This window comes from Penaeus japonicus, unplaced genomic scaffold (genome assembly GCF_977035675.1).
Source record: "Penaeus japonicus unplaced genomic scaffold, GWHDUDI00000001_assembly GWHDUDI00000010, whole genome shotgun sequence".
NCBI lineage: Eukaryota > Metazoa > Arthropoda > Malacostraca > Decapoda > Penaeidae > Penaeus > Penaeus japonicus.
The window spans coordinates 20,807,276-20,819,775 of record NW_028234412.1 but is presented as its reverse complement, the minus strand read 5'-3'; the positions used below and the strand labels follow the sequence as shown (position 1 = coordinate 20,819,775).

The window sequence follows — 12,500 nt, the reverse complement described above, 5'->3', positions numbered from 1 at the left end:
TCCGAGGTATGGATTATCACTTGCCCATCTCCGGGGAATTGAAGAAACCAAGTCCTTGGAGGAGAAAGGAAGGGGGAGGGGGAAAGGAAAGGAAATGGAGCGTGAAAGAAAGAAAGATACAGAGAGAGAGAGAGAGAGAGAGAGAGAGAGAGAGAGAGAGAGAGAGAGAGAGAGAGAGAGAGAGAGAGAGAGAGAGAGAGATAAACTAAGAGAGAAAAAGAGGTAAAACTAAACATAAACACAGACAGGGAATTATAGAGTGTGTGTGTGTGTGTGTGTGTGTGTGTGTGTGTGTGTGTGTGTGTGTGTGTGTGTGTGTGTGTGTGTGTGTGTGTGTGTGTGTGTGTGTGAGAGGTAGAAGGTGTACTTACACTTCCATTAGGAAGGGCGAAGTCTTACGTGCGATGACTTTCCTATAAAGTGTTATTGTTGTTTTGATATTTCACTACTAACTTTTACCTCCTGTCGTCCTTCCTCCTACCCCGTTTCTCTTCGCCTTTCTTTTCCTGTTACTTTTTCTCAGTGTCTTTCTCTTTTTATTTCTCCTATTTCCTCACGTTTCCTGTCCCTTCTCTTTCTCAGCCTCCCAGAAGTCGTTATAGGGAGGTCGCCCACTAACACGCAGTCCAGACACCGGCGGGAGAAGAATCCATCGGTGTTTGGCGGTCTCGAGGAACTTTCTAGAACCAAGACGATTAGGGAGAGGCAGACCCGTGAAACTCCTGTCTTCAGCGAGTCCCCATTCTGCCATCCACCTCTTTATTTCTTTCTCGACCCCTCTCTTTCTCTCTCTCTCTCTCTCTCTCTCTCTCTCTCTCTCTCTCTCTCTCTCTCTCTCTCTCTCTCTCTCTCTCTCTCTCTCTCTCTCTCTCTCTCTTTTCTTTCGCTCCGCAGACTCCGTTCCTCTTGCTTATCAACATCCGCTGTGCATGAGCCCGTAAACCCGGCGTCGCTTTGCTTGGCTTGGCTCTTCTAATACACTTTTCTGGAGACGCAAAATTTGCATACTCGGCTCTCTTCTCGACTTGCCGAGTGAAGAAAGAAGAAATGAAAGGAGAAAGGAAAGTATTAATTGAAAGCAGGAGCGAAAGAAGTGAAAATATGTAAAGATAGAATATGAATGAATGCAAGACTTGAATGACTGAGGATATCATCTTTTCATATCTATCTTTCCTCTCCCCTTCCTTGTCTGCTTTTATCTTCCGTGTTTTTTTTTCTCTATCTGCGTGCGTGTGTGATGGGGGAGGAGAGGAGGGGGGAGGGGAGTGTGTAATCTGGAGACATCATGTCACTTTCCACGTGTATTGAATGTTACGCAGCGGAGATGAGGATGCTGGTCTATCTCTGCTTTCTCGTATTCGTTGTTTCTTTTCCATTTTTTTCTATTTCTTTTTCTTATTCTGTTCCTATTTCTTTTTTCTTTCTCTTTCTTTCTTTCTGTCTGTATGTTTGTTCTCTCTCTCTCTCTCTCTCTCTCTCTCTCTCTCTCTCTCTCTCTCTCTCTCTCTCTCTCTCTCTCTTTCTCTTTCTCTTTCTCTTTCTCTTTCTCTTTCTCTCTCTCTCTCTCTCTTTAACTCTCACTCTCTCTCTCTCTCTTTCTCTCTGTCTCTCTGTCTCTCTCTCTATATATATATGATTCGGAAAGAAATGCCTTCGTCACGAAAACATCAGAGGCCTGAAGCCTGAAAACTGGGCTCGGAATCCTCGAGCCTGGGAGCGTGGACGCCCTTATTAGAGACCATTTAATTCGGAAGTCTTTCCGGGGGACAGGGACTAAAATGCAGGTTTTGATGAGATTCTAAAATATGCGAATATCATATAGTATAAAGTTATACATAAGATATTAAACTATGACTGATCTTTCCTTTACCTGTATGTATGTATATACATGTATGTATATATATGTATGTATGTATGTATTATATATAAATACATACATATATACATATATATTTAGATAGATGTATATATGTGTAGCCGCCCAAAACCCACAAAAAGTGACTTTTTCAAAAATCCCTCCCTGTTCCAGGAATAACACAACGTACTTGAAGTCGCCACGTAAATAGCAGCTTCTAATAATATCTCAAAGCCAAGTGGACCGTGACGTAAGACGAGTCTTAGACGTCACAAGCAATCTGTTGTGAGCAAAGGGGGCGGGGATGAGAGGAAGGACCTTGTGGCCACGGATAATGACCGTTGAGAAATTTCTGATACACTTTGAACGCCACTCGGAGAGGCATATACACATGACACACTTGTAAACTGTATAAATGTATGCAGAGAGAGATATACATTTCATAGCTGAAAAGATGGTTAAACTGCAAATATATATATATGTGTGTAATGCAACCCAGTTTAACAATAGAAACACAAGTCTGACAAAACCAGACTGACCACACACGCAAAGACAAACCACGCACTGTTTTACATGGATTTATGGGTAATATCACACCGCATGGCACAAGCTATCATGCTGTCCGGGGGGACGGGCGGGAGAGGGGGGTGCACGGGGTGGGGGTAGGGGCAGTGAGAAGGGGTAGGGGGTCCGAAGATCCAATATATTGTGTATAATGTCCGTGGCAGATGTTCTTATAGTAGTGTCAGGAGTCTTCAGATGCAATATTTGCTTATGAGAAAGGCATTCAACTGCAGAAGCTCATCTGTCACTATTGCCTTGCACATACATATACACATACATACATACATTGCATATATGTGTGTATGTGTGTGTGTGTGTGTGTGTGTGTGTGTGTGTGTGTGTGTGTGTGTGTGTGTGTGTGTGTGTGTGTGTGTGTGTGTGTGTGTGTGTGTTTCATCTAATATCTTCATTATCCTCCGTATATCATCATCATCATCATAACGTCTTCTCTCTAGCTTGTTCTTATTTCATTAGTATCCCCATTACCGTTATAAATCTTATAGATCTTTTATATTTTTCTTCATTACGCTGAGTCATCATAATCTCTCTTTCCATTTTCTATGCAAAAGCAAGTTTGCAAGCATCGTTTTCTTTGCAAATGTAATCAACAATTACATCTCACGGCGATTTCGCAAAAGCACTTGGAAGCAAATTGCGCGAGCGAAAAGCAATTAGTGTTTTTGCAGCATTGAAAAAACACACGCGATAAAACATTAGCATTTTTTTTTCTTTGTAAATGGCACTCATAACATGATTTTATACGTGTATATTTTCTCCATCTTTATATCTTTTACCTTTTCTTACCGCCGAAACTGGCCCTGAAACAAAATAAAAAAAAAGAAAAGAAAATTAAACAAATGGTTCCCAGAGTCACAAAAAGGAATAATCTAAATCATGGAATTCCAAGGGTTAGGAATTTTCTCTGCCTCTCGGGAATATCAGTGAGCAGAACTGAAGATGCTGTAAACGTGTGTGTGTGTGTGTGTGTGTGTGTGTGTGTGTGTGTGTGTGTGTGTGTGTGTGTGTGTGTGTGTGTGTGTGTGTGTGTGTAAGTGTAAGTGTAAGTGTAAGTGTAAGTGTAAGTGTGCGTGGGATTAAAAAAAAACATGTTTAATAATCACATCCTGTCACCTTACATTAAAGATAGATATAACTTTACGCTTGATAAGACAGTAAATTAGTAAATCAGAAAAGTTATCTTTACGTTTGCAAGTCTCTCACATCAACCCTTCCTAACAATTATCAAAACGTAATACACTAAATTACATAGAATACAAGCGATTCAAATTGCAAACATCACCATAACATTTCACGTTACAGTACAACATTGCAAAATTACGTAATAAATACCGCAGACAGGAAGACAGGAAGTCTCCCCTACTTCCCTTCAACACTGCAATGGGATTAATGATAACAAAAAATGCACATATAAAAATATTTGCCTGCAAACGTTGTCAGAAACGCTATGAACTTCGAGCGTCATAATACTGATGGGCTTCGTGAGATTTAAAAAAAATATACAATTATAGAATATATCGCTAAGTAAAAACGTGGATAATTCTTTATATCTTTCTTTCTCTTGTTCTTCCTTTTTCTCTTTCTCTTTCTCTATCCCTATCCCTTTCTCTCTTTCTCTCTATCTCTATCTTTATCTCTATCTCTATCTCTTTCTCCCTCTCTCTCTTTCTCTCTCTCTCTCTCTTTCTCCCTCTCTTTTTCTCCCTCTCTCTCTTTCTCCCTCTCTCTTTTTCTCCCTCTCACTCTTTCTCCCACTCACTCTTTCTCCCACTCACTCTTTCTCTCTTTCGTTCTGTTTCTCTCTCTCATTCACTGTCTCTTTCTATATTTCTTCCTCTCTCTCTCTCTCTCTCTCTCTCTCTCTCTCTCTCTCTCTCTCTCTCTCTCTCTCTCTCTCTCTCTCTCTCTCTCTCTCTCTCTCTCTCTCCTCTCTCTATCTTTCTCTCTCTCTCTCTCTCTCTCTCTCCTTCTCCCTCTCTCTCTCTCTCTCTCTCTCTCTCTCCCCCCCCTTCTCTCTCCCTCCCTTCTTCCCTCCTCTCTCTCTCTCTCTCTCTCTCTCCTTCCCTCCTCTTTCTCTCTCCCTCCTTCCCTCCTCTCTCTCCCTCTCCTCTCCTCTCCTTCCTTTCACCTCCTCTCTTCTCCTCCTCTCCTTCTCCCTCCCTCTCCTTCTCCCTCCCTCTCCTTCTCCCTCCCTCTCCTTCTCCCTCCCTCTCCTTCTCCCTCCTTCTCCTTCTCCCTCCCTCTCCTTCTCCCTCCCTCTCCTTCTCCCTCCCTCTCCTTCTCCCTCCCTCTCCTTCTCCCTCTCTCTCCCCCTCTCCCTCTCTCTCCTCTCTCCCTCCCCTCTCTCTCTCTCTCTCTCTCTCTCTCTCTCTCTCTCTCTCTCTCTCTCTCTCTCTCTCTCTCTTTCTCTCACTCTCTCTCTCTCTTTCTCTCTCTCACTCACTCACTCACTCACTCTCTCTCTTCTCTCTCATTCTCTCTCTCTCTCTCTCTCTCTCTCTCTCTCTCTCTCTCTCTCTCTCTCTCTCTCTCTCTCCTCTCTCTCTCTCTCTCTCTCTCTCTCTCTCTCTCTCTCTCTCTCTCTCTCTCTCTCTCTCTCTCTCTCTCTCTCTCTCTCTCTCTCTCTCTCTCTCTCTCTCTTTACCTATCTTTTTCTCTCACTTTCTCTTTCACTAAATATCTGGCAAATCATTGTTGAACATTCAGATGAATCAAATATACATATGCAACGACTAAAAACACTACTAATCATGAATATTGCAATGTTTATAGAATAGTGATAGTGCTAGATTTACGCATTTATACACGTTTTTGCCATGACGTCATTTCATCTCTCCTTTCCATTCCCATTCCCCTTTTCCTCATCCCCTTCTTCCCTCTTGTCTTTTCCTTCCCTTTCCCCTTTTCTCCTACTCCCCTTTTGCCTTCCGTCTCTGCCCTTTCTCCTCTCCTTTTCCCTTACTCCTCTCTCCCCTTCCCCCTTTCCCTTCTCCCCCTTTCCTCCATCCTTATTCCCCTCTCCTCTTCCTCCTGTCTCGCTTCCCCTTCCCCGTTCCCCGCTCCCCGTCTCCCCTCCACCCCCACCCCCTTTCCTTGACGCGCCGGTGAGTCACCCTCCTAACCACGCCTTCGCATTAACTCGCATTTAATATAGGGCTTTATGGAGCAAATTCCCCCTCACACTCACCCCCTTTGCCCTGCTTTGCCTGGTGCGAGAAATACACATAATTGTTACGGCGTTTAATAGACGTAAAATATAATAAAAATGTTTGAATATGAGTGATTGAGTGTGCAATAAGAGATTGTATCTTCGTTGACAGATCAAAATTAATTCTGTGTTAGCATACTTCACAATTCCAAATATAGTTATGTGTGATAGAATATATCTGTTAAATGTATAATGACATGAGTAGTGTAATCAAATACATCGCGCTGTTAAAGTTTTGTCCTTTTAACTGCGTCGTATTGACATTTCCATCAAAATTGCTTTATCAGTACTTGCTCAAATGCCGTGCCGTGCGAGGCCTATTGGAATATTTCCTGCCGAGGTACATTCCGTCAATGTAAGTCACGTGTACTCTATGACATGTATCGTTTCTTATCTAGAGTAAATTCTGTCACGTTTACTTTTCCTCTTCCTCTTCTCCTTGTTCTTATTATCACCTCCCCGTTCTTCTTCTCTTCCTACTTCATCTCGAGTTCTTATTGCTCTCTTTTGAATTGTATGGCTATCATTTTTTTCTGTCTGGGTAGAGAATTTCTTACTTATTTCTCTTTCTCGCAAATGTGTACGGTAGCGTGACCACTACTCTCTATGATTAGTCTATCCTGGTGCAGTCCAGGTCTCCTTATATCGTCCTGATCTGAGCGCTTTCAAAACGTTCATCCACACTTCTGACACGCAGAACTGCAAATCATTCTTGGGGAACCATAAACGTCGACATATTGATGACGTGAATAGATTACGAAATATGATAAACTATATTTGATCTAAATACATTTGTAAAGTATGCATATAAAAATTTGTATTATTAGTATTATAATCCACGATTTACTTGCTATTTTCCTCCTCGGAATTTTCCTGTTCGATCCCAGCACAAATGACCAGCTTAAACTTCCCCACAAGGTTGGATTTATATGCAAATTTCCGTGCAAAACACGCCACTTTGCTTAAATAGCCGGCTGTTTGAAAAGCAGGTCAGTCTCGGTGGTCTCCGGTGCATTTTCTTATCCGTTCGACCAATCGCTAAATCGAACCAATTTTTTCATAGCGATCAAAACTACAGCTTCCCTTTGAGTCAAAAGATAACCCGAGGGCAACACATAGGCAGGACTGACTTGCTTTCGTGTAGCACCCATTCCTGCACGTTCGCCCTCGCATCGTGACCTTGCAAGCGTGAAGACAACAAAGGCTAAGACGGACTTCGAGCTACAGTCCTCGCTTTCCGCCCAAGGAAACCATAAAACGAGGATAACTCTACGGAGCTGGAACGTCACCATTCACTTTGGCGCTTTCTCTTTGTTATTCACCTTTTTACTGGTTATTGTTTATCGTGAACAATAAGCAATGTATTTGCAAAATCATATGTAAATATATACATATGATCATATAAATAAATATATATATATATATACATGTATATATATATATATATATATATATATATATATATATATATATATACATTCAAATATGTATATCCATGTATGTGTATATGTATATTCATATCCATACATATATATATAAACATATATTTATATGTATATACCATACATACATATATATATATACACATATATACATATATATATATATATATACATATATATATATATATATATATATATATTTATATATATATATATATATATATATATTTGTATGTATATATATATTTATATAATATATATATATTTGTATGTATATATATATTTATATATAATATATATATATATATATAAATATAATATATATATATATATATATATATATATATATATGTATGTATGTGTGTGTGTGTGTACATACATACATACATACATACACACACACATATATATATACATATATATATATATATTATATATATATGTATATATATATATATATATATATATATATATATATATATATATGCAGTATCCTTATGCATCTGTAAGTGTGAGCGCGCGAGTGTTTGTAGGCGTTTGTGCCAGTAAGTATATCCATACACATCCCACTTGAGCACAAGAAAAGACACCCAATCAATAACGACGAGAGCGCACGGTGCCGCCGCCTTCAACTCCCATCATAAAATCTGCAACAAAAGAGGGAATGAGGTCCTGGAGGCCACAGCGCTGAGCTCGCGCCCGAGTCAGCAGCGTGACGCCGTGTCATGTTTACTCCAGCTGATCCAATGCCAATGCAGAGGCGACGGCGCTCGGCTACGTAACCCCGGCATGATTAGGGCACATCGGATTAAAAAAGAGGGAGGAAAAGAAAGAAAGAGACTAAAAAAAAAAAATAAGGAAAAAGGGATTCAAATATACCTCAGTTAGAGATTCATATCTATCTAATTATCCTTGTGATGGTGAATACACTCTATATCCAACAACTGAAGGTGAATGAAGATGATGATGATGAATCACCTTGCTTCTCTTTTACCCACCTAGATTCACCACAACATCCTCTTTTGCGTCTTCTTAGGGCGATTTTTTTTTTTCATTTGCATAACAAAACTCAGTTGCGAACAATTTTTTTTCTCTCCCTCTTTTCACGTGAATACAAATATAATCTCTATTCACAGTATATCATAATGCGTAACTACCCTTGCTGCCGTTACAGCCTTGCTCCCTCTTACACAGATCATCATCATCATCATCACCATTACCACCATCATCATCAACACCAAATCATCAACATACGCACGCACGCACACAATCCCGACCACTTACCCAAATCTTCCGTCTCGAAAAGGAGGTTGTCGTGAACCCCGAGTCGTCTGCAGAACCTCAGGAAGTTGGAAATGTTGTCCCGTGCGAAGAACGTGCCGCTGCGCGCTCTCTCCCACGTGCGGTACGGGAGGCACGGCACTTCCTGAAAGGAGGGGAAAAGGGGGAATTAGTTAACGGTACGGTTTAATAGGGAGAAAAGAGATAATGGTTCAATTCAATCAAATAACACTCGATCAGGCAGGAAACAGGTAATTATACGGTTTAATTGGAGAAAATAGTTAAATATACGGTTCAATTAAGAAACACAGCTAATCATGCGATCCAGTTAGGAGAAATGGTTAATTACATGGTTCAACTAAGAAAAATGAGATAATAGGTCGGTTCAATTGGATAAATTAATGATAATGTTATGCTTCCATTGAGTTGAAATAAACCAATGCTACGGTTCAATTTGGATAGTATGGTTCTGTTAGGAAGCAGAATATGGTTCTATCTTGATAAAAAAATAAATCAATAGAAAAGTAGCTTAATTGTATCTTTCTGTTTGGACTTCTCCATTTCTCATATATAATGTACTTTCAACAAAAAAAAAAAATTTAATCATTTTTTTCTGTTGCATATCAATGTTATGCTTCGATTTGCAGACTTAAAAAATAATCATTACTCATTAAAATCACAATTCACTCACACTATATCTGCCAATAAGTTTTAATCAAAAGAACACGTCAATTAGTTAAAAGGTATCACGGTATACACATTTAGAAAAAAGAATCTTTAAAAAATCTAACGAGGAAGCCATAAAGACTTCAATTAGAATGATTTCCCATCAGTCAAAATTTCAAGAGCTTTTCGCCTGACAATTTTTATTCCCCAAGTCTATTAGCCTAATCCAGGAACTGTCGGCACGTTAAGGAGAAAATATATTATAGATTTTATTTCAAACGAGGATTATCCATTAACCACTCAGTTCTTTGGCGTTTCATATCAGTTTGTATTTTATGAATTAGTATCTTAATAGTATTATTACCACTAAATATGTGTGTGTCGTCGTATACATTGTTCAGAGTGTGTGTATGGGTGCGCGCGCACGCGCGAGTGTGTGTGTGTGTGTGTGTGTGTGTGTGTGTGTGTGTGTGTGTGTGTGTGTGTGTGTGTGTGTCTGTGTTATATAAAACAAAAAAACAAAAAAAAACAAAAAAAAACGGAGAGAATGTAAAGGGAGCCATCGGAAGTACTTTGTGATCTAAGGCTCACTGTCGGAAACGGAACCCTGACTTGAGAGAAATAAGAAGAGAGAGAGGAAGGAACAGTCAAGAGAGAGGGAGAGGGAGAGAGAGAGAGATTGGAGGATATATATATATATATGTGTGTGTGTGTGTGTGTGTGTGTGTGTGTGTGTGTGTGTGTGTGTGTGTGTGTGTGTGTGTGTGTGTGTATGTAGAGAGAGAGAGAGTGAGTGAACGAGACAAAGAGAAAATCCAAAACAGACAGACAAAGAAATAATGAGAACAGAAGAGAAGACGAACAAAAGGAAAGAGAAAAGAAGTGGCAAAAACAATGTCAACTCGGAGAGAGAGCAAGAACAAAGGAGGCCAAGAAAAGAAAGAAGGAAAAACGAAATGTATCTTAATAAAAGAGAAAACCGGGTCAACAGAAAACGGGATTCGCAGAAGCAGCGAATGTGGGACGGGTGGAAAACAGGGGTAACTTAAGGGAACCTCTACTTTAACTCCTGTTTTGTAGTCCTTAGGGAACCGTCGCTGGTCTGACCTACACCAGACATCCAAAATAGTCAAGACGGAGTCTGGATTATTCATGTGTTGTTATTATCGTTATCATAATCCTTATCTTTATCATTATTATTATAATTTAATCATCGTCATTATCATTATTATGACAATAAATATAATCCTCATCGTGATCACTAGATTTATTGTCATTATCATCATTGTTATCATTCTCATGATCGTTTTATTATAATTATCGTTATCGTGATCATTATCATTATCATCACTATCATTATTATTGTCATCAGTATCACGAATACCAGTATCTTCATTATCATTATCATTACAGTTATTATTATCATTATCATCTTCAATTTTATCATTATCATTATTATCAGTATCGTTATTGGTATCATTCTTACATGTGGTTTGAAGCTTGGATTAATCATACGCAATCTTGTACTCCCGTTGATACAGTTTTAATTTAGGGCGAAAAGCGGAGGAGGGAAGGGTGAGGATAAAGATGTAGAGGAAGGAGACGAATAAGGAGGACAGAGAGAAAGGGAGAGGGAAGAGGGGACGAGCAGGGAGACAGGGAGGGAGAAGGAGACAGACTTCCCTTTCTCCTCATTTTCCTCTTCCTTCCTTCTCCTTCTCCTTTTCCTCTTTCTTACCCATTCCTTTTCCTTTATCCTTCTCCTCCTCTCCCCCTCCTTTGCAGTTCGTTCCCCTCTCCCTCCCCTTTCCTCTCCTTCACTTCTCTTTCCATCCATCTCCATCTCCACCTCCTCCTCCTCCTTCTTTTTCTCATTATCCTGTTTCTCTCCGTCCCCTTCTTCCCCCCCCCCCCTGCCGCCGCCGCCTCAATAAAGATTAATATACGCACATATTCCAGCATGTTCTGGATGTAATGAGGAGAAATATAATCCGATTAACAGTCATCTAAAAGGTACAATACATTTATTACTAAGAAAGATATAAGTGCGTGCGTGTGTGTGTGTGTGTGTGTGTGTGTGTGTGTGTGTGTGTGTGTGTGTGTGTGTGTGTGTGTGTGTGTGTGTGTGTGTAAGAGAGAGAGAGAGATACAGATTGAGAAATATCCTGAACGCAGAATGATTCAAAATTCGTCCGGCTGAAGCAGCCTCTCCCGATTCCCTCCCACCGAGCGCGGAGAGGAAACGGCGGAGGTATTTACAGCTGGTGCGTGAAGACCTCGAGACCCTCGTCGGTGGAGCACCATCTGGCCGGAAAGATGGCTCACCTCTTTGCTTTGTAGCATCTCTTATATTCTTCTTTGTTTCTCGCTTTGCTTTTTTTTTTTTTTTTTTTTTTTTTTGGGGGGGAGGGGGGGTTCTGTCATTTATTTTTTTTTTTCCTTTCTTTTCTCACTCTTTCTTCTCGCGCTCTCGTTCTCTCTCTCTCTCTCTCTCACTATATATATATATATATATATATATATATATATATATATATATATATATATATGTATATACATTTATATGAATATATATATATATATTCATATATATATGTGTGTATGTATATATATATATATATATATATATATATATATATATATATATATATATATTATGACAATATATATTACTACACCAAATGTAGGAATTTCGAGGAAAGATAACAGGTCACCAACAGATTGGAAGTGTAGATTATAGGACACCATAAGGCAGTATCTCAAAAAGAAAGAAAAAAAAAAAAAGGAAAAATCGACCTAAAGGCATTTTGATCTTTCTCGGAAATGGGCTCGGTTGCCACATTTCCTTTCCTCGAAAAGCTGCGTCATTTAATTTTCGTAATTCGCAGAATGAAACGAAAAGTTTTCGTCAAATGTTCGGGTTCAAAGGATATGGTATCGAGCCAGACGTATGTACACGAGATTTATCTTGATGAAAAATACAAATAAAATAAAACAAAATAAATAAAAGATAAGAAAATTTTCTAATGAAAAAATATTGCTGTAGGATAAACAATTCTTTTCAATAAAATAATAATCATTTTGGCGAAGACAAGGACAATATCAGTGACGATAATGATAATAATGAGAGAGAGGTTGATGGAAAAAACATATGGACAGACAGATAGATAAATAACTATATAGAGAGATAGACATACATTCAGATAGTTAGATAATGGATATATATACATATAGATAGATAGATGGACAGACAAAGACATAAATGTGATAAACAGATGAACGTAGAGTTATAACGGCGCACAGATATATAGATACACAGACAGATAAATATACAGATAAACAGAATAGAATAAAAACCAGACAAAAATATCTAATAGATGTATGCAAAAATATAAACCGGAATCATCATACCCGATTGTCAGTTGCAACGGCAGCAAGACATTGCAAACATGGCAACGTGACACAT

The 12,500-nt window shown here is 39.2% G+C and overlaps 1 protein-coding gene across 20 annotated transcripts in view; it reads right to left on the bottom strand.

Annotated features, from left to right (window-relative positions):
* The window catches only part of LOC122249834 (uncharacterized), a 185,611-nt gene that overhangs the window by 30,020 nt on the left and 143,091 nt on the right, over positions 1-12,500 (bottom strand). For 15 of the 20 annotated variants that reach the window (XM_086540967.1, XM_086540966.1, XM_086540965.1 and 12 more), the window contains exons 5-6: positions 8,372-8,513; positions 3,214-3,237 (exon numbers count right to left, since the gene is read on the bottom strand). In XM_086540967.1, coding sequence (XP_086397093.1) covers positions 3,214-3,237; positions 8,372-8,513 — 166 coding nt within the window. The remainder of the gene's footprint in view (positions 1-3,213; positions 3,238-8,371; positions 8,514-12,500) is intronic. The other 5 variants (XM_086540969.1, XM_086540975.1, XM_086540980.1 and 2 more) reach the window with 1 other exon arrangement.